This window comes from Nuphar pumila, chromosome 7, assembly GCF_984573655.1.
Source record: "Nuphar pumila chromosome 7, dmNupPumi1.hap1.1, whole genome shotgun sequence".
NCBI lineage: Eukaryota > Viridiplantae > Streptophyta > Magnoliopsida > Nymphaeales > Nymphaeaceae > Nuphar > Nuphar pumila.
In genome coordinates, this window is record NC_143255.1 from 30,489,555 (window position 1) to 30,511,950 (window position 22,396).

Here is a 22,396-nt window from a genome sequence, read left to right on the forward strand (position 1 = left end):
TGTGGTGTTATGTAGCCCCTATGAGTGTGTGTCACATTCTTTTGGGACATCCCTGGCATTTTGATCGCAAGACCATTCACGATGGTCGTAGGAACACGCACTCATTTATTTTTAAGGGTCATAAAATAATCCTTCTCCCAATCAAGGAGACCGGTTTTTCCACTATAGATAAGCCTGAGCGAGTTTCCCGACTCGCGGGCCTATCATACTGGACTTTCTTGAGCCATTGTAGGGAGGATGGTTATTGTTATGCCATGGTGGCTAAGCCGTCTATGAGTACGTCGTCGCCCGTTCTCGCGGACATCGCGCCCCTTGTTGAGGAGTTTCGCGATATTATGTCAGATGACCTTCCTGATGGATTACCTTTGATGAGAGTGGTACAACATGCCATCAATTTTTTCCCAGAGTCGAGTTTACCTAACCTCCCCGCGTATCGCATGAACGCATCCGAGCATGCCGAGTTGTTGAGGCAAGTTCAAGAGCTACTGCAAAAGAGTTTTATTCATGAGTGTGAGCCCTTACGCAGTGCCCGCCCTGCTCGCTCCTAAGAAAGATGGATCCATGTGCATGTGTGTCGACAGTAGAGCGATCAATCGTATCACTGTTAAATACCGTTTTCTCATTCCTCGTTTGGCTGATATGTTTGATATGTTGTTTGGTGCCTCTATCTTCTCTAAAATTGATTTAAAAAGTGGGTACCACTAAATCCGTATCTGAGAGGGGGATGAGTGGAAGACGGCATTCAAGACACGTGATGGATTGTATGAGTGGTTAGTCATGCCATTTGGGTTATCAAATATCCCGATTACTTGCATAGGGAAGTTTGTTGTTGTGTATTTTGATGATCTTTTGATTTATAGCTCGTCTTTGTCTGATCATTTGAGTCATTTGCGTTAGGTCTTAGACATTTTAAGGAAGGAAAAGTTGTATGTCAATGCCAAGAAGTGTGAGTTTATGACGTCAAGTGTTGTATTCTTGGGTTTTATTGTGTCGTTTGATGTAGTTAAGGCGGATCCCGCCAAGATCCGTGTGATTGTGGAATGGCATACCCCAAAGACTATAGGAGAGATCCGTAGTTTCCACGGGTTAGCCACCTTCTACCGTCGTTTTGTGAGAAACTTCAACACCTTCATGGCCCCTATCACGGAGTGCCTAAAGGGGACTAGTTTTCATTGGACGTCTGCCGCGGGAAAGGCCTTCACGCTCATCAAAGAGAAAATGACTAGTGCATCTTAGCCCTTCCTGATTTTAGCGCAGTCTTTGAAGTTGAGTGTGATGCCTCTAAAGTGGGAATTGGTACAGTCTTGAGTCAGAATCGCAAACCCATTGCTTTCTTTAGTGAAAAGCTGACTCAAGCCAGGTGTCAGTACTCCACTTATGATGTTGAGTTTTATGCCGTGGTACAAGCCCTTTGTTATTGGAGGCATTATCTTATTTATAAGGAGTTTGTCTTTGTACACGGATCATGAGGCATTGAAGTATTTGAATAGTCAAAAGAAGTTTAGTGCTCGTCATGCCAAGTGGGTCAGTTTCTTGCAAGAGTACACATTCACTATTCGCCATCAATTAGGTACTCTGAACAAAGTAGCTGACGCACTTAGCAGGAAGAATAGCCTTTTGATAACTATGTCAGTGCAGGTCATTGGGTTTGAGCAGTGTAAGGAGTTGTACCCGGCAGACCCCGATTTCCAGCGAGTCTGGGAAAGGTGCCTCTCCCCTGATAGCACATTTGACCCACGGTTTAGCATACATAACGGTTACCTTTTTCGGGGTAATAAGTTAAGTGTGCATGCTTTCTCTCTTAGACTCCAGTTGATTTTCAAGTTACATGAAGAGGGACTAGCTGGGCATTTTGAACATGATAAGACGTTCACTCTGTTAGATGAACGCTACTTTTGGCCCAAAATGCGTAAAGATGTAGTCAAGTTTGTTCAGAGTTGTCGAGTGTGTCAAGTGTCCAAGGGTCCACATCAGAACAGTGGTTTGTATACCCCATTACCCATCCCTGAGCGACCTTGGGAACATGTTTCCATGGATTTTGTTGTGAGTCTTCCCAGAACCTCGCGTCGTTTTGATTCCATTTTAATTATGGTTGACCGTTTTTCCAAAATGGCTATCTTTGTTCCATATAAACGAACCACTGACGCCTCGTTAGTAGCTTCATACTACTTCAAGGGCGTAGCCCGTTTTCATGGGTTGCCTCACACGATCACTTCAGATCGTGACACGCATTTTATGATTCATTTTTGAAAATTGTTATGGACCTTATTTAAACCAAGCTCCAGTTCAGCAGTGCATACCACCCACAAACCGATGGCCAAACTGAAGTCGTGAACTGCACCCTAGGGAATTTGCTAAGGAGTCTAGTTGGGGAGAATGTCAAAACATGAGACCTAGTCTTGCCGCAAGCCAAGTTCGCATATAACAGTTCCATCAACCGGTCCATGGGCAAGTCTCCTTTTCAAGTGGTTTATGGTCAGTCACCCATCCATGTAGTAGACCTAGCACCTGTGTCCAGTATCCCAGACCCAGCCCCAGACGCATTTGATGTCGTTAAGTACATGCGTGATATCCACCGACAGGTCTGAGCCAAACTTGTCGAAAGGTACGAAGCCTACAAAGCTTTCATAGACCAAGGTCGTTGAGATGTCCAGTTTCAAGTCGGTCAGTTAGTTTGGGTTCACTTGCGTCCCGAGCATTTTTCAGTGGGTACTTATAGCAAGTTGAGTCCTAAGAAGTATGGCCCTTTTAAGATTCTCCGACGATTGGGTCTGAATGCTTACCTCCTTGAACTGCCTGAAGATTGACACATTTCGCCTATCATCAATGTGTCTGATCTATATGCTTACTGTGGAGACAACAAGTAGTTAGAGTTGACTTCTTCCCAACCAGGGGAGAATGATGCAGAGCAGGACCGGGCCCGGTCTACACAGGGTGACCCAGGCGTGTCCATGGATCTTGGCACCAATAGGATGGACGATCGGACCCAGACAATGGATCCGATCGCGAGTCTGGTGCCCCAGTGCAAGGAAGTGGTGCTCCTGCGCACTTACTCAAGGCGAGCCAAGGCTGGAAGCAGCACTGCACGTTGACAGCACCCCGATCCACCAGCAGCAACAAGTTACCTCGGGTCCAAGGACGGGACCCAAGACCCAGATCCAGTCATGCATTATTAATGCCATGTTTAGGGTTGTGTGAAGGCAGAGAATATTGAACATTGCAGCAGCATTTTTCATTTTGTCTTTCAACAGTTTATTTTTTTGGATTTTATTCCTTTCATTTGTTACCTTTCCTTTGGTTAATGTTCCTTCTATTGATCGATTGAATTCTATATTAAAAATAAAAACAAGTGTTATCGTTTTCGGTGGACCATCCTCTTATTTTCTGCATATCACACGACCGTGAGGGTCGTGCCATCATCGTCCGAGATCAAGGGCACCAAAGCTGGTTCCCTCACTGCATCAGACATTATTGAAACCACTAGAACACTTCTAGAATCTAGAAATGTTCCAAAAAAAAAATTGGGTTGAAGCTGCCCTTACGACGCTTTACTTGATAAATAGAATGCCTTCAAAAAATATTGAGAACATTTCTCCTATTGAAAAACTTTGGAAAATGTCTCCAGATTACAAAAGGTTGAGGGTTTTTTGGAGCAAATGTTTTGTTCTTACCAACAAAAATGATAATCTCTCTCTTAAAGTCATTCTTTGTGTGTTTTTTGGCTATGTCAAAAACCAAAAAGGATATAGGTGTTTTGACATTGAAAGAAACAAATTATATGTTTCTAGAAATGTTACGTTTCCTGAAAATGAAAGCGGGTTTACCAAAGATAATATCTAAGAGAGTTATGATTATTCGTTCCTCTTTGACCTAGTCAATGACAAGAGTGAAAATATTCATGAGAGTCAAAACACTCACGAGGAAAATGAGAATGTGAATAGCAGTCTTGACAACATGGACCTATCTCACGATAATTTACAAACATATATTCGTCGTACTGAAGATCACCCACAAAGTGCTTTAGAAAGATACTTCCAATGCCAAGAAGAAAATCCTTCTAACCTTAGAAAATCTATAAGAATTTCGAAAGCTCCTAGTAGATTCGTATCGTATGATTCCTTTGAACCTAGGTTTAGATCTTGCCTAATGGACATTCACTCGTATTTTGAACCTCAATCATATCATGAGGCCAAACATTGACATGAATGGATTAAGGCCATGAATGACGAGCTGAAAGCATTAGAAAAGGCAAAAACCTGGGAGATCCAAACATTACCTAAAAGAAGAAAAACTATAGGATGCAGATGATTTTACAAGGTAAAAACCAAATGCGACGGAACATTAGAAAGATATAAGGCTAGGTTAGTAGCCAAGGGTTATAGTCAAGAATATGGGATTGACTATGATGAGACATTTGCCCCAGTTGCTCGCATGACTACTGTTAGAACTCTCATTGTTATAGCATCGATTAGGAAATGGCTCATATTTCAAATGGACGTTAAAAATGTCTTTCTAAATGGTAACCTAGATGAAAAAGTATACATGGATCCTCCTCCTAGTTTGTCTTTAGCACATAGAAAAACTCTCTCATTACGTAAGTCCTTGTATGGCTTAAATCAAGCTCCAAAAGCTTGGTATGATAGGTTCAATGATGTAATGATAAAACTTTATTTCAAATCTTGTTTTACTGATACTACATTATTTGTTAAGTCTTCTAATGCAGGAATGGTGATTCTACTACTGTACGTAGACGATATGATAATCACAGAAGATGATAAGCAGGGAGTTAACCATATCAAAGATGTGTTTAAAGTCAACTTTGATACGACAGATCTTGGTTTTTTATGATATTTTCTCGGAATAGAAGTTGTTTAATCAAATCGTGATTATTTTTTGTCACAAACTAAATATGCAGCGGAGATCATTGAAAGATCAGGACTCTCGGATGAAAAATTGGTCGATACTCCGGAAGTCATAAATGTCAAAACGAAGATAGATGATGGAGAGCCCTTGCAAGATCCAACGCCCTACAGACAGATGATTGGGGTTTTGTTTTAGCTCTCTATTACCCGCCCTGATATATTTCATGTTATTCATTCTGCTAGTCAATTTCAGCATGCTCTCACTACAGTGCATGAGTGTTGTAATGAGAATTGTTAAATATATTAAAAAATCTATTAACCTTGACTTGTTTTTATCATCCTCTTCCTCACTAGAAGTCATTGCATATTCTGACTTTGATTGGGGAGGGGATATCAATGATAGACACTCAACCACTGGTTTATGTATTTTTTTAGGTGATTCTCTAATCTCATAGCGATGCAAAAAGCACCAGAAGGTGTCACTCTCCTCGATTGAAGCTGAGTATCGGACCATGGCAACCACTACGTCTGAGTTAGTTTGGTTGAGACAACTTCTCAAAGACTTGGGGGTTCATACTGCAGAACCTTCGAAATTATGTTGTGACAACAAGAGCGTTGTTTACATTGTCAACAATCATACATTTCATGAGAGAACGAAACACATTGAGATAGATTGCCACTACATTCGTGAAGAGTTCCTGCGAAAGACTATCACACTGTCATATGTTCCATCAGAATACCAACTCGCGGACTTCTTCACCAAAGCGCTACCATCACCCAGATTCTACTTCCTACTTGGCAAACTCTCAGTGGTTGTACCATGAGTTTGAAGGGGGGTGTTAAGATATGTTTACATATACATATATGTATATGTATATACATATATATACATATATGTATATGTATGTCTAATGTGTTGTAAACCGAAATACCCATCAAGGGTATTTTGGTACTTTCACTACAATAGCTGTCAGCCCAATAGGGGCTGACAATCCTTTTTAATTTCTTTTTACTTTTTCTATTTTTCTGGTTTTATTCTTCTTTTTCAGTTTCTAGGTTGTTGTAACATTGGGAGCAGCTCCAATGTGATCTGACCGTTGGGAGCAGCCCAAAGTCACGTTGGGCTGCCCCCAATAGCCCTCTTGTTCTATAAATTGGCCTTGAAGGCCTTGTATTCTTTTAGCACTCTTATGAGTGATTATATGTATATTAACATTTGTTAGACCCTTGTGTGGGTGGTTTGGTGATTCAATCAAGCATTTCACTTGATTGAAAGTGTGTTCTTACATGTTCTTGTGTGTGTATCGGATTCAATCCACTTTATTACAAGGATGACAACAGGGCTGGGCTCAAACTAGCTTAAAAAGGCCGAATTGCTCAAGAGTACTTCAAAAATCTAGCAGTAACTAGTGATGGATGATTATGATTAGGTAACTTCACAAGACTAGGAATTGTATGTATATAAGGTTCAAATCAGTTTTGGTATAAATTTATTCTTTTTCCCATCTGGTATGAAGCAGTTCAGGTCCTTGTCGGTTTGGGATGTTGTGGGTTCTGGCATAAATTGGTTAGAGTACAAGCAAGTTGGGGTAGAAATTGTTAAATTATGTATATATAAATATATATATACATATACTTATATATATATACATTAGTATATATATATAAGTATATATACGTATATATGTATATATACATAATTATATTTTCTTTTTCTGTTTTGTATAAACCAAAAACCCGATAGGGGTATTTTGGTAATTCCCTAATGTACCTTTTTCTTTTTCACTTTTTTCTCTTTTTCCCTTTTTTCTTTTTCCTTTTTTATTTCTTCTTTTTGCTTTTTGGAATCATAAAGGGGCCCCACCCATCTAGTCGTTGGGGCCCCAACAGTCATATTTATGACCGTTGGGGCTCCCAACGACTAGAAGGGAGCCCCCTTTATGGGTCCTCTTTAGTGCTTCCCTCCTCTATTTAAAGAGGAGGTTCCCCCTTGTAAATGTATGGGTTTTTACACCCTTCTCTTCCTTTCTTCAATAAATCCAACTTATGACTTTAAGTCATTTCCTATATTTGTGAGTTTTGTGTGTGCACATTTGGTGTTTGTGTTCTTGGCTCTTGTAGTCACTCTTAACGAGTGACTTTTGCTCTATTGGTGCTTCCGCCTCTTTTCATTACATGGTATCAAAGCTCGGTTGGTGATTGGGCTTCTCTTTTGACATCTTGGAAAGCGTGTCTCTCAAAGTTTTGAAGAAAGGAAGTATATTTAGTGCCGATGGAACGTGACTCTAAAGTGGAGCTCTCTTTCAAGCTAAATGGGTCCAACTATCTCATGTGGACCTCCGCTATGGAAAATCATCTAAGAGGTAAGAAACTTTGGGGTTTTGTTATGGGGACTACTCCCGAACCCTCTCTTGTTCTTACCAAAATTGAAAATGAAGTTGAAAAGGCTTTAGATGGCGATGAGCGCATCAAAGCCATTAATGAACATCAATCCAAAATCGAGGATTGGGAAAGTAACCATGCCAAAATCTTGGCATGGTTTATGAACAACGTAGATCTTAAAAATTGTGCCAATATTGCCAAGTTTAGAAGAGCCAATGAGGCTTGGTTTTTTCTTAAGGGTATGTATACCCAAAAGGATTTTGCTCGGCAATTCTTTTGCCAAGAAAAAATTCGTTCCACCAAACAAATGGATATGAGTGTCCGGGACTATTTTAGCTCTCTAACTCCTCTTTGGGATAAGCTTGCCCTTCTTGAGCCCAAATGGGTTGCTTTACAAGACATTGAACTAAGAAGGGAACAAATTGAAAATGAGCACTTTTTTCAATTCCTTCATGGACTTCGCCCGGAATTTGAACAAGTGAGGGCATCTCTTCTCCATAGAAGCAAAGCCCTACCTATTGAAGATGCTCTTGCCGAGGTATGTCAAGAAGAAACTCGACTTGGCTTGAGCATTAGGAATGATGAGGTTTTGGCCGTTAATAGGCCCGGTTCTAATGTTAAAGCATATAGACCTCCCCACTTTAACAAAAATATCAATGGGCCTAGAAAGGGAATCATATGCCACTATTGTAATGAACCGGGACACATTAGACCGGTTTGTCCTAAGCTTAAAGGAAAGGTTGCCGCGATTGGAGAAAGTTCTCTAAAGAAGGAAGAAAGTACCAAAGAAGGAGATATCAAAGAAACTCTTAATCATATCTCCGAAGTTCTCCAACACCTTCTCAAGTCTTCTCCTTCAACATCCGGAGCCGCAATCGCCTACTCTTCATCACCTCCAGGTATGTGGATACTAGACTCTGGTGCTTCTTTCCATATGACATCTCATAAAAACTCCCTTTCCAATGTTTTTTCCGAACCTATGTCCTCCTATGTCTCAACGGCCGATGGAACGTCTTTAAAAATTGAAAGTATTGGAACACTTGACTTCAAAAATTCTCAAAATTTCTTTGTTCCTAAAGTAAGAGTTGTTCCAAAAATTAATTTAAATCTTTTTTCCGTTTCCCAAATCACCGACCATGGATGCCAAGTCTCTTTCTCACCTAAAGATTGCATCGTGCAGGATCTCCAGTCAGGGAAGCTGATTGGGCAAGGCCATAGAAGGGGTGATCTCTATTTTATAGACTTTTTGACGCTTCCATCTAAGTCATCTTGCAATCTTGTTAAAGATAAAAGTATTGGAATTTGGCATGAGAGACTTGGTCATCCAAATTTTGTAAAAATGTATTTTTTCCCTTTTTTGAACAATACTTGTAAAGACAATCACATGACTTGTAAAGATTGCATTTTTTGGAAATCTAAGGCTATTCTGTTTCCTCAAAAAAGTTATTTTGCCACTCGGCCATTTGAACTTGTTCATTCCGATGTGTGGGGACCTTCCCCTATTTTATCTAAAGGAGGCTTTTCGTATTATGTGGTATTTATTGATGACTTCACTAGATTTACATGGATATACTTCTTAAGTAGCAAATCTGAAGTCTTCTCGTTCTTTAAAGAATTTCATGCTATGGTTAAAAATCAATTTTTGGGAAATCTATCTATTCTTAGGTCCGATTCGGGAGGTGAATATATGTCTAATGATTTTCAAACTTACTTAGAAGAAAATGGTTTTTCGCATCAACCAAATGAAAATATTGACTATTCCTTTTTATTTGACTTGTTACCTCAAGAAAACATCATAGATGATCATATTGATCTTAATGAACCTCTTGAAGATCTTGTTGAACATCCAAATAATGATCAAAACTTAGAAGAGAATGCTTCAAGACAAATGCAAGTCTACTCTAGAAGGAATGAAAGAAATCCTCCATGTGCCCTTGAAAGATTTTCTCAAAATGAGTCGATAGAAGAAACCTCTCAAAGAAGATCAAATCGCATTCATAAGATTCCAAATAGATTTGTTTCTTATGACTCTTTTTCCCCTAATTATCGAGCATGTCTTCTTGCTCTTCACTCATTTCATAAACCATCACATTACAATGATGCTAAACAATATGATCATTGGAATGAAGCTATGGAGCTTGAAATTAATGCCCTTAAAAAGGCACAAACTTGGGAAGTCATTGATCCTCCCAATGGCAAGAAACCCATTGGATGTAGATGGGTGTTTAAAGTAAAAACTAAGAGTGATGGTTCATTGGAAAGATATAAGGCTAGGTTGGTAGCCAAAGGTTATGCCCAAGAGTATGGGGTAGACTATGATGAAACTTTTGCCCCGGTTGCTCGAATGACTAGTGTTCGAGCCCTTATTGCTATAGCTTCTGTCAAAAAATGGCCCATCTTTCAACTTGATGTTAAAAATGCTTTCTTGAATGGTAATTTAAATGAAGAAGTTTATATGGAACCACCTCCAGGTATGAATTTAAATGGAAAAATTTTAAAATTAAAAAAGGCTTTATATGGACTTAAGCAAGCTCCTAAAGCTTGGTATGACAGGTTTAGTACTGTATTAATCAATTTAGGTTTTTCTTTTTGTTATACTGACACTGCTCTTTTTGTCAAAAGAACAAGTGACTCCATTATTATGCTTCTACTGTATGTTGATGATATGATCATCACTGGGAATGACAAAAAAGGAGTAAATGATGTTAAGTCTATATTAAAAGATACTTTTGATATGTCTGACCTTGGTTATTTGAGATATTTTTTAGGAATTGAAGTGGCCTATTCAGCACGAGGGTACATCTTATCTCAAATGAAGTTAGCTGCGGAAATTTGTACCAAGTCTGGAATATCTGATGAAAAGAAAGTGGAGACCCTTGAAGTTATCAATGCGAAACTAAGACTTGAAGATGGTGTTCTTCTTGAAGATCCAACCCCCTACCGCCAATTAATTGGATCCCTCACCTATCTATCCATCACACGTCCAGATATAGCTCATGCGGTTCATGCAGCGAGCCAATTTCAGCACGCTCCTACTACGGTTCATATGGCGGCCGTAATGAGAATTGTGCGATATATCAAAAATACCATCTCCAAGGGACTCTTCTTATCCTCTTCCTCATCTCTTGAATTAACTGCTTTTACTGATGCTGACTGGGGAGGAAATCCCAATGATCGAATCTCAATTACGGGTCTTTGCATTTTTTTAGGTGAATCTCTCATCTCGTGGAGATGCAAGAAGCAGCAGAAGGTCTCCTTATCATCTACTGAAGCTGAATATCGGGCTATGGCAATGACAACTATGGAGATTGTGTGGCTCAGAAGTCTTCTTACTGACATGGGCGTTAACATTTCCACTCCCACCAAGCTCTGTTGTGATAACAAGAGTGCAATTTACATTGCCAGCAATCACACTTTTCATGAGCGGACCAAGCATATCGAAATGGATTGTCATTATGTTCGAGACGAATATCTCAAAGGAACCATCACATTGCCATATGTCACTTCAGAGTATCAACTAGCTGACTTCTTCACCAAGGCGCTCCCAACTCCACGATTCATGTTTCTTCTTGGCAAACTTTCGGTCTTCTCCCCGTAAAGTTTGAGGGGGCGTGTTAAATTATGTATATATAAATATATATATACATATACTTATATATATATACATTAGTATATATATAAGTATATATACGTATATATGCATATATACATAATTATATTTTCTTTCTGTTTTGTATAAACCAAAAACCCGATAGGGGTATTTTGGTAATTCCCTAATGTACCTTTTTCTTTTTCACTTTTTTCTCTTTTTCCCTTTTTTCTTTTTCCTTTTTTACTTCTTCTTTTTGCTTTTTGGAATCATAAAGGGGCCCCACCCATCTAGTCGTTGGGGCCCCAACAGTCATATTTATGACTGTTGGGGCTCCCAACGACTAGAAGGGAGCCCCCTTTATGGGTCCTCTTTAGTGCTTCCCTCCTCTATTTAAAGAGGAGGTTCCCCCTTGTAAATGTATGGGTTTTTACACCCTTCTCTTGCTTTCTTCAATAAATCCAACTTATGACTTTAAGTCATTTCCTATATTTGTGAGTTTTGTGTGTGCACATTTGGTGTTTGTGTTCTTGGCTCTTGTAGTCACTCTTAACGAGTGACTTTTGCTCTATTGGTGCTTCCGCCTCTTTTCATTACAGAAATTGGGTTTGGTTTTGAGTTCAGGTCCGTTGAAGTGCTAAGGTACATACAAGTTGAGGTAGAAATTGGGTTTGGTTTTGGATTTAGGTTGGTTCAGGTGCACATTATAAAGAGCCAGCAGAGTTGGGTATAAAAATTATTTGGGCACAAAAGTGCTTGAATCTTAGATTTCTATACCCAAGCACCAACCTGCTTTTAAATTTTTTCTTAAGTTTTAGATCCAACAGCACAGATTGGGTCTGCCCACCCAACCCCATTTGACCCATATCCATGGATGCTGTGTTAGTCCAAAGTTCAAGAATGTCCAAGTTCTCATGTAATGATGCCTTTTTGGGTTCCTAAATTATTATTTATCAACTTCTGCACATGCATATCTCTGAAAAATCCCTATGTAGTCCAAAATAAGGATGTCTTCCATTTACTTTAATTCAAAAACCACACCCAAATCCAAAAGAAAACCAGATATAATGAAATAAATAATGCTGTCACGTAGCATGGCACTTAAAATTACAATAGTGGGACACCAAACCATAAAAATGCCTTCATTTGGTAACAATTGATTTGTGTATCTTAAATGGTGAACAATGGTTATTTATAAAACAAGTTCTATCTATGAATAAGAAATAGACATACCGATAAGTTATGCACCATAACATTGTTAACCTCATGCATGTGTAGTTCAGCCTGAGACACAACATCAATTCAATTAAATAAAAAAGAACGGAAACACCTCCTCATTTTAAAATATCTATTACTAAATCAGCTACCTCCATACATGAAACAAGACAACTCTCTCTCTCTCTCTCTCTCTCTCTCTCTCTCTCTCTCTCTCTCTCTCTCTCTCTCTCACACACACACACACACACACACCTTAATAATTGCCAGGTTAAATGCTTTGGAGTTATCTAATTCCGCTAATACTTTAAACAAAGATGAACATAAATAACTTAATCTTATTTATTGGTTTATAAATTCTTGCTGGTTTACTATGTAACCTGAAAGTGCATGGCCATGCTGGTGTTCCACTATCATTAACAACTTGAAGAGAACTAAATCCTATGTTATTTCTAAGCATAAAACAGAAAAAGAAAAAACAGATGATTTGATGGGCCCGGAGAAGAAATCCATCTAAAATTTTAAAAAACAAGAAGATTATAGCAGTAACTATGGCATTCTACCATCGGGAAAGCAACAGGAAAAACAACGGCTGAGATCCAGATATATAAAAGCAGTCCTACGTGAAAATGTTCATTAAAAACATTAATAGACAAACTGATACACAAATAAGATCCATGCCATCTGTGCATACTTGCAAGTAACCCCGTAAGAAAACCTTTTATCCCTGCACAGCCATAGATTCCTAGTTCCAACAATTATCAATCAATACCTGTAAAGACTTTGTCAGATGCACCACACTACGTTTTGTAGCCCCATATGCAGCAAATCTAGAAAACAAAGCCAAGTCTCCAACTCAGTATCATGCAATCACATAAAAGAGAGAGTTCCTGGATTTAAACAAAAGAATGACTCTAAAAAACTAAATAGATCTCTTTAAGAAATAAAATAATTTAAAATGATGCAGCAAACAGGGTTGCCTCTTTTCATAGATGAGAACTGAAGAAAACTGCAGGATGAGTATCTCCTTTCAGTTCTTGTTCAAAGTTTCTTAGTTAATTTCCTTGCATTGCTTGGTGCCTGAATATTTTTCTGTTGATGAAGGAAATAGTTAATCATAGGATAAAGGTTGGGTGGATGAAATGGAAAAGTGCTACTGGAGTGCTGTGCGATCGTAGAATGCCATTGCGGTTGAAGGGAAAGTTTTATAGGACGACTATTAGACCCGCTTTACTATATGGTAGAGAATGTTGGGCTGCCAAGAGACATCATATTCAAAAAATGAGTGTAGCTGAGATGCGGATGCTTAGATGGATGTGTGGAAATACAATAAAAGATAAGATTCGGAACGAAGAGATACGTAAGAAGGTAGGTGTTGCACCCATTGAAAATAAGATGCGAGAGAATCGTTTACGGTGGTTTGGACATATTCGGCGAAGGCCTAATGATGCTCCAGTTAGAAGGTTGGAGAAATGGGAAAATATATTAGTTAAAAGAGGTCGGGGTAGGCCTAGGAAGACTTGGATGGAGATGATAGGAAAGGATATGAATGCTTTGAACCTCACCGAGGACATGGCGTTGGATAGAAATGATTGGAGGAAAAGGATTCATGTGGAAGACCCAAAATGAATTTCTTTTTTGGTTCATATCGCTGACCCCAATTGTTTTGGGATGAAGGCGTAGTTGTTGTTGTTGTTGTTGTTGTTGTTGTTGTTGATGAAGGAAATAGTGGAATCCTGTATGGTGTTTTGCATGCATATTCTTGAATTGTTACAATGTTAAGTAGCACTCTGACACATGATAAGCATTGATATCCATTTTTCTTCACAGATGAGGCAAAAACTTTGAAGACAAGGAGCCACAGCTAAAGTTCTTGAGTTTGTCCAATAAAATAGTGCTAAAACAAATTCCAGTTTACTGCACCGAGGAGTAGGCCTCCCATCAGAACCAGCACCATCAATATTGAAAACATGACCTCCACGTGGTTGGCTGAACATCATTTTTATTGCCTACAAGCATCAAGCCCTCAAAGTTCAGAACATGAAAACAAGGAAATATCATGTTAAAAAATTAAACTGGTCACTTTAGGATATGTAATCGAAAGAAAATTTTACCTCTCTGCAACAGATCATCAAACCAAGTGTATTTGTAGTCACAACTTCCCTACAAACAAAAGTTATATCAGCTACATTTATCAGTGAAAATACCATTCCACGATGCATCAATGTAATTAAAGGATAAGTCTTGTAAGCATCTACATAAGATCTTCATCAGATGTCTCTGTCAATGGCTTGTAGCTGTATGCATTTGATCCAGCATTATTTATCTGCATTCATTACAATGACAGAACTAATTCAAAAAATTTATGGTGGTGGATAAAACCAAACTTTTTTACAAAGAAACTCCAACCTTCATAAAAGAAAAGGAAGGTATCTCAAAATACACATTCAGGATAATTGGATGCAGAGAAGTGCACAAATATTTCATCATAAAAAGTGTGCCAGCTTAGATTTTAATACATCTTAACAGCATATAACAAGAATCTGAAAACCAAAGTCTTCCCAATAGATTGTGTAAAGCCCAAGAAGTATAATACAGGGATGAAACAAAATTTAGAGAGGAAAAAAGAAAGCTATCTATGTAAGACCCGCATATTTTTTATAATTAGTTAAATAAATAATTAACGATATACCTTAATGTTCGAGTATTATCTTTATTTAATCTATTGAAAAGCTAATAAAATCATCAGCTCGAGCGAATTAAAGGTTTTGAGGAATTTAAAACCTAAAATTTTAGTTTGCAAATTGAAATCCGTTTGGACTTGGATTTTGGATCTGGATTTAAAAAAATTTGAAATCCATTATCTAGAGTAAGTGGATCCGGTATCTGGATCTGGATCGTGGGAAAATCAGAAATCCATTAGAGAAAAAATTGGATTTGGGTATTTGGATCTGGATCCCAAGAGGATCTAAATTCCACATTGGATTTGGATATGGTTTGATCCAAATAGAATTGGATCCAACGTGGATCCAGGATCCAATAAGAAATATTAAATAAGTAAGATTAGATAGTATATTTATTTAATATATTACTTATGAAATAACAAACTATATTAATGGAGTTATTAGTAAGACAAAACTTAGCTAAATGATAAAACATTAAAGAAAGAAAGAAATAGTGACATGGTGGGTCACCCCTCCCTAGTGGACCCCACCTAAAATAAAAAAAAAATGAATATACGTTTTGGGAACTTTGAATAGAGGAAGAGGAAAGGGTGGCTCAGCCCACCCACTTCTCTAAAAGAATTAATAATAAAATAATAGAGAAGTTATGAACATTGTAGGGTTTAAGTCAATTAAATGCTTGGAAGGAGAAGAGACCACACGTGATGGCCTCTTCCCCTTCCCTTGCCATTTAATGGACTCCCTATAAATAGAGAGTCATGTATATGGCTACGGGTCTCTCTCTCAACCTTCTCATTTTCCTATCTTTATTCTCTCACACTTCTCTCTATCTCTATCTCTATACCTCTCTTCTCCCTCTTGTTTCTTCTTCACGTGTGGGAGGTCTCCATTCAGGATAGAGGGTGCTGCTACTTCTTTGGAGGCTCAGCTTCAGTTGGAAAAGGTAGTGTTGCTGAACCTACCTTGGTGCAACCACGATTTCAAAGGTGGGAGCCTTGATCCCAGAGGTTTTTCCATCAAACCGATCTCTAAGGTAGGTACCTTGATTGCATACATGTGCATCGATATAGGCTGCATAAGTATTAATCTCTTCATGCTATTGATGCTCTGATTTTACATATGTAATTAGGAAGGAAAGCAAAAAGAAAGAATTTTATGTTTTATAGAAGTGCCCTGCGTTTTTCTGTACATATATGGTTGTGACGTGTTCACGTTATATCCATTAACATGTGATTGAATTTCAGGTTATTGAAAAAAAGGAAAATCAGGTTTTTACGTTTCATATTAAAGAAAATGATCTGCTTTTTATGTTAAACCTGATTTGTGTTTTTGTTAAATTTGATCTGCATTCATGTGAAATCTGATCCACAATGTATGTTAAACATGATTTGCATATTGTAGTAGGTTGTAAAAATAAAAATCAGATTTTTAGTTGCTGTGTTCTGCGTTTTTAAGGTCTGACCTGCATTAAATTTGATGTGTGGTTATGTTAGGTAATGCTTGTGTCTTATGTTAGGTAATGCCAGTGTTTTATGTTAAAATTTGATCTGAGATTTACATTAGATAGGATCTGCAATTTATGATTAATAGGATCTGCATTTTATCATGATCATGCCCTGTGTGGTTTATTAAATCAAATCTGCATATTATTTTTCTTTTACATATAGATTGGTATGCATTTTCCTTTCTAGGATGGAATCTGTGTTTTTGTTTCAAATAGTGATGGGTGTTGTCGGGTTTGGGGTTAGGTTGGGGTTTGTTCGACTCAGCTTATTCACCCGGGCTTGCTCTGTTGATGCAGTCAAACAATCCAGACCCTACTGGTCAGACTTCCCTGCTTGACCAGGGCCTGCCGACCCTGACTAGGGCGTGCCACACCCTGTTGAGCGTTGTTGTTGTTTGCTACCCTGATTAGGCACTGCCGGCTGGGGTCTACTTGATCCCCAGCCCGGCTGGTCCTTGGTGGGCACTGCAGGGTAACTGAGCATAGCAGGTCGGGGTTGGAACGACCCCTAGCCTGTTGTGTTTGGTGGTGTGCAGCAACTGCTGCACCCATGCAGGTGCATAAGGCTTGAGGTCAGCTCGACCCCAGCTTGATTTGTTTTCGGACCGGGCGATCAGCTGGGTGTGTCACCCTGTTGGTGTGCCACAACCATGTCAGGTAAATGGTTGCCGGCCACTAGAGGTCTGCCATAGTTCGTCTGAAATTTGATATATATATACACACACACAAATGTGAAAAAATTATATATAGGGGAAATGAACAGATGTATCGAAAAAAAAATGTTACAAGCTATGTCACATGGGTGCGGGTGCGGGTGCGACACGGGTGCGGCGCAATTTCAAAAATTTTGGACACGGGGACTCGGCTATATATATATATATATATATATATATTAAATATATATATATATATATTAAATATATATATATATAAGACTCGGTCAAAGTTGTGCCCATTAGGGGACAGGTGATGAGTTGTGAAGGCATTCTGTACACTTTCTTCATACAGGAATAATTCACTTTTGGGCACTTTCTTCATACACTGTAATAATTCACTTTCTTCATACAGGAAAAAACCACAAAAACTTGAGTTGTGCCCATTCTGTACTTAAAACTTGAAAGTGTACAGGTTTTTTAGTTGTGATGGGTTTTTTTCCTTACAGCTGTAGCCCAGAAAATTTCAAAAAAAAAATTCAAAAAAAAAATCAAAAAATGGACCAAAATGACCCTGGGTGCATTGACCACACCCAGGGTCGGGTTGACCGAGTCCGAGCCGCACCTGTGTCGGTGCGTGTCGACGCGGGTGCGGCGACCTTGGAGCCGAGTCCGTGTGACATAGGTTACAAGTTGGATGGGTGCGCGGTAGGACTAGAAGTGGGCTATCACAGCCAGTCATTATATATGTGCAAAATACACACACATATATATATATATATATCATTTATTTAAGTTATTCTTGTGGAAAAATCATAATTGGTTTTACATCTATGTATAAATGAACAAATTATTGTGTTTGGCTAATGATTAGACCATGTGATTCCACCATGATTTTTAATGTTCTTGCCATAATTGTTGTACGCATGCACAAGAGTTTTAAATAAGGTCTATAAGCATGAATATCTAACCTGTTATGATGGTGTACATTTGATCTCACCTAAGTACATTGTTTTAATTATGAGTGTAATTGGATTTGCAAACACATATTTTCTGACAGTTTGAAATGGTAAAGTATACTGGCATGATGATGGCACATGTGACATGATGTAATGTGATGTGTGTAGAGGTTGCAAAATGATTTACCTTCATTGCGATAGAAATGGAAAAGGTAATAGTTTCCATGATATATGAACAAATGAATGATGAACACCAAGTCATGGATCACGACCTTGGGAAAGGTCCAGTGAATTGGTGTGTATTGTGGCCCCAAAGCGGTGGTCGAAAATCTTATGATAGTTTAACTTAAAATCATATGTGCATGTGCACTGTGGGGGGCATCAAATTTGTATTTGATTAAGTAATTTTTAAGCACGTATGTTAAGAGAATTAACTAATTAAGAAATAATGTGAATATTAATTCTCTTGTGGCTTACAAGAAGAGAGTAAACACTAGGCTATGTTGAATATTGCTAAGCACGAAGGGTTACTTCCCCAACAACAGAGATAGGAGATAGCTATGAAATATAACAAGATGTGTCCAATCACAATGTCAACGAAGGGCTACATAAGTGCACAAATACAATAGGGTCTCTAATTGACTAATAACGATCTCATAAAAGAAATATACAAAAGTATAAATTTCACAACACAATGTAGGTGAGGTTATGGTATAGGAGAAAGAAACAAAAGTGGAGAAAAGATTTTAGATTTTGGTTTGTCCTATGATATGATCTTAGCAAATACTTGGTGTAGGAAGAGGGAGTCTCACCTAGTAACATTTAAAAGTGGGGTTAATACGAGTCAGATAGATTTTTTCCTACTTAGAAAGAGAGCTAGGGGTTGTTGCATCGATTGTAAGGTTATACCAGGAGAAAGTATAGCTACACAACATAGAGTCTTAATTTTAGTTCTTAGAATTAGACAATGCCGCAAAAGGGACAGACATAGGATAGATCCTAGAATTAAGTGGTGGGCACTGAAAGGAGCTAAACAAGGAATGTTTGTAGAGCAGGTAGTTAAGGAAGTTGATTGGTGTCTCGAGGAGGATTCAGAATTAATGTGGAATAAGATAATGGGTGACATGAGAAAGGTAGCTAAGGAGGTATTTGGTGAGTCTAAAGGAGGTGCACTGCTAGGTAAGGATAGATCATGGTGAAATGAAGATGTCAAATTAGCTATTAAGGTTAAAAGAGAGTGTTATAGAAATCTAAGTAGAGTCGTGATAATGAGAATTTGGAGAAGTAAATAATAGCAAAGAAAGAAGCTAAAAAAGTAGTTCGAAACGCGAGGGATAAGGTATATAAGGAGGTTTATGATAAGTTGGATACAAAAGAGGACGAGAAGGATATTTATAGGCTTGCAAAGATGAGAGATAGGAAATCGAGGGATCTGGGTATGGGTAGATGTATCAAAGATGAAACGTAAAGGGTTTTAGTCAAAGATGAGGAGATTAAGGAGAGATGGAAAGATTATTTTGATAAGCTATTTAATGGAAGTCATGCTCAGGATCTTGGAGACTTGTACATTCCTTTTCATGAGATGAATCGTGACTTCATGCGCAAGATTCAAAAGAAAGAAATTGTAGAGGCTTTGAAGAAAATAAAATCAAGAAGGGCAGTTGGCCTAGATGGTATACCTATCGAGGCTTGGAAATGCTTGGGAGAGAAAGGTTTACAATGGTTGACAAATCTTTTTAACAAGATTTGGCGGACAAATAAAATGTCTAATGAGTGGAGGAAGAGTACTTTGGTGCCTCTATATAAGAATAAGGGTGATATACAAGATTGCACAAACTATCGTGGTATAAAACTCATGAGTCATACTATAAAACTTTGGGAGAGGGTGATTGAGTTTAGGTTGAGAAAGGTTGTCATGATATCGGAGAATCAATTTGGTTTTATGCCTGGAAGATCAACTATGGAAGCTATACATCTTCTTAGACAACTTATTGAGAGAAATAGAGAGAGGAACAAAGATTTGCATATGGTTTTTATGTTTTATAATGTTCTCCACATAAAAATCCAGTGCTATTGTGTTTGACCAATTTGTAACCCGTCCAAGGTTTTGACCCAAAAAGTTTGAAAAGGTTTCTACTAATTAAAAAAAATCATGTATTTTTCGGGTTAAAAATCTTGGGGTGTTACAATCTAAAACTAGGGTCATCACGTAGAAGAAATTGGGGTGTTACCTATAATTCTTATTTTCATATTTGTAAATTCCAGTATTTGACTCCATTTTGTTAAAAGAGTTCTAATTATTTCTTTATTTATTTCCATAATGTCATATATATATATATATATATATATATATGCATGGGTCAATATAAAATGCACTTGCTATCAACAGCACATGAACCTCATCATGTTTTTCAATCCAAACAGCCACCTTCTTAGGCACCATAACACCATAAAACCCAAACGCTGTCACAAGCTCATATAGTTAAGGATATTTACTATTTTGTGACCATACATAAACACCTGATGTCTTGAGAAAGAGCCCAAGCAACTTATTTCCCAATACCAAAGAACTAAGACCAAAGGTGATTCTCTCTCTATTGTCATCAATACATAGTATAACCAAATGAGTTTTATTTCTTTAACAAAGTCACTAAAATTGAGATACTTCCAAGAGTTGTCTGATACAAAGCTGGTTCACCTGTTATTTTATAATTATGGGAAACTAAGACATATCACACATCAATGCCACAAAAGGAAAAAATACACATAAGGTCAAGACATACCCATATATCTATATGATTGAGCTTCTCTTGTGCAAAGGAAACTAATGCCTTGACATCATCTCCCTCTCTAACATCACAAATTGTACCCTAGAACATAACAGATGCCAGTATTCACAAGACCGACCACGTATATTTCTAAACAAGGAAAGTACTACACATTCAAAAGAATTTCAAGTGAAAGAAGAAACTGAATGGGTACCCACACATGCTGTCCAAACTCCTCCCTCAAATTCTGGACTGCACATTCAACACGTTCTACTGCACATTCAACTTTTAGTTACAAAGTTGCTCAATCTAGTTCCCAGTGACAGCCCGTAACTAAAGTTAGAAAAGGAATCAATACCTGATCTGGAGCATATTATGATGTTGTCACCAGCTTTCAGAAATTCTTTAGCAAGGGCATAACCGATTCCTATATCAAGATATAAAACAGTTTAAAGAAATGTTCTACAGCAGCACTAAATTCATCCAATGGATAACAAGAACTTTGCTATAGAAAAGAGCCATATGGAGGTGAAGAAATTTGTCTTTAAAATATCCAAAGATCAAACACCAAAATATCTATAATAGTGGTCCTCGTCTATGCCTAAAAACCTTTAGAAGATTACCCAAGTTATAAGCATCAAGTAATCAATCACAAGTCCAAACTGGAAGAAGTTTGAAAGTTAGGAGAAAGTTCAATATACCAGTACGTCTGCCATGATGATAACAACACTTGGTCAATTTATTGCTATACCAAAATTTGATATTGCCCACAGTGGAATTTAGATGGCCTCTCAGACATACTTGTTTGACAGTCAAAAAACCAATCAATAATCATCATATTTGTGACGCAGAACAGCATTGGTGGTGTTAGTCTTTCTGTGTAAATTTGCAGTACATGTAGTCGTATCTCCATGGTCAAGATCTCTAGTTGGTCTTCAGCAATAGAGACACTACAGGACCAAAACTGAGAAATACAAAAGGTACCATGCAAGCAGAGATTTGAGGCAGTGAAAACCGTATATGTAACGTTTGTTTGGACTGCTAGAAAGTATATAGCAGTCTCTTAGCTGACTCAATCACAAAGGTTTTTCATTTGCATCTCTGGTTTTCCAAACCAGACATTTCCCTAACCAAATACTGAGCTCTCAACATGCACTTACTCTCATAGCTCTTTAGATAGAAAATGAGCTCATTGTATCAAATGAGCTACATCTAATTGGCTTAGATCATTAGAATGATCCACTTTGCTTGGATCATTCTAATACATATGATTCTACAATTTCACACCCAAACTGAGGACCGAATAAAGGAAGACAAACAAAAAGAAAAAAAGAAGCATCAAATCTACAATTAAAACCAACTACCCAAGAAAACCGTAGATTTCTTCTTTCTTACTCTTCAACAGAGAACGAAAAACCCTAGAATTAACAGATATGACAAGTATTTCCAATTAAATTTATAAAGCAAATGGAGAACAACAAAGATCGGTTTCGGCAGAAGAGGTACCTTTCGTCGAACCTGTGATTAGTACATTGTAAGGAGGAACCATGGGTTCTCTCGGCTTGGATTCTGCCCTAATTATGTTTGGCATCCCTATTTCTCCGAATTTCGGGTGGTTTTCGACGGGGAAAAAACTGCTGCGACCGCGGAGACGACCGTCGATCGAAGGGTTTAGCGTTACTGAGATGAATTGAAGCCTCTCTGGCTTGAAATTGGGGAGAACAGAGAAGGGAGAGAGTGTCAGAAAATGGAGGGAAGCCATTGGAGTTACAGTGTTGGG

The 22,396-nt window shown here is 38.1% G+C and overlaps 1 protein-coding gene across 1 annotated transcript in view; it reads right to left on the bottom strand.

Moving 5' to 3' along the window:
* The window catches only part of LOC149831735 (chlorophyll(ide) b reductase NOL, chloroplastic-like), a 31,443-nt gene extending 9,047 nt beyond the window's left edge, over positions 1-22,396 (bottom strand). Inside the window, exons 1-9 of the mRNA XM_090014089.1 lie at positions 22,123-22,396; positions 20,975-21,043; positions 20,831-20,889; positions 20,632-20,718; positions 14,307-14,374; positions 14,163-14,211; positions 13,972-14,057; positions 12,821-12,878; positions 12,067-12,117 (exon numbers count right to left, since the gene is read on the bottom strand). Coding sequence (XP_089870215.1) covers positions 12,067-12,117; positions 12,821-12,878; positions 13,972-14,057; positions 14,163-14,211; positions 14,307-14,374; positions 20,632-20,718; positions 20,831-20,889; positions 20,975-21,043; positions 22,123-22,378 — 783 coding nt within the window. The 5' untranslated portion in view covers positions 22,379-22,396. The remainder of the gene's footprint in view (positions 1-12,066; positions 12,118-12,820; positions 12,879-13,971; positions 14,058-14,162; positions 14,212-14,306; positions 14,375-20,631; positions 20,719-20,830; positions 20,890-20,974; positions 21,044-22,122) is intronic.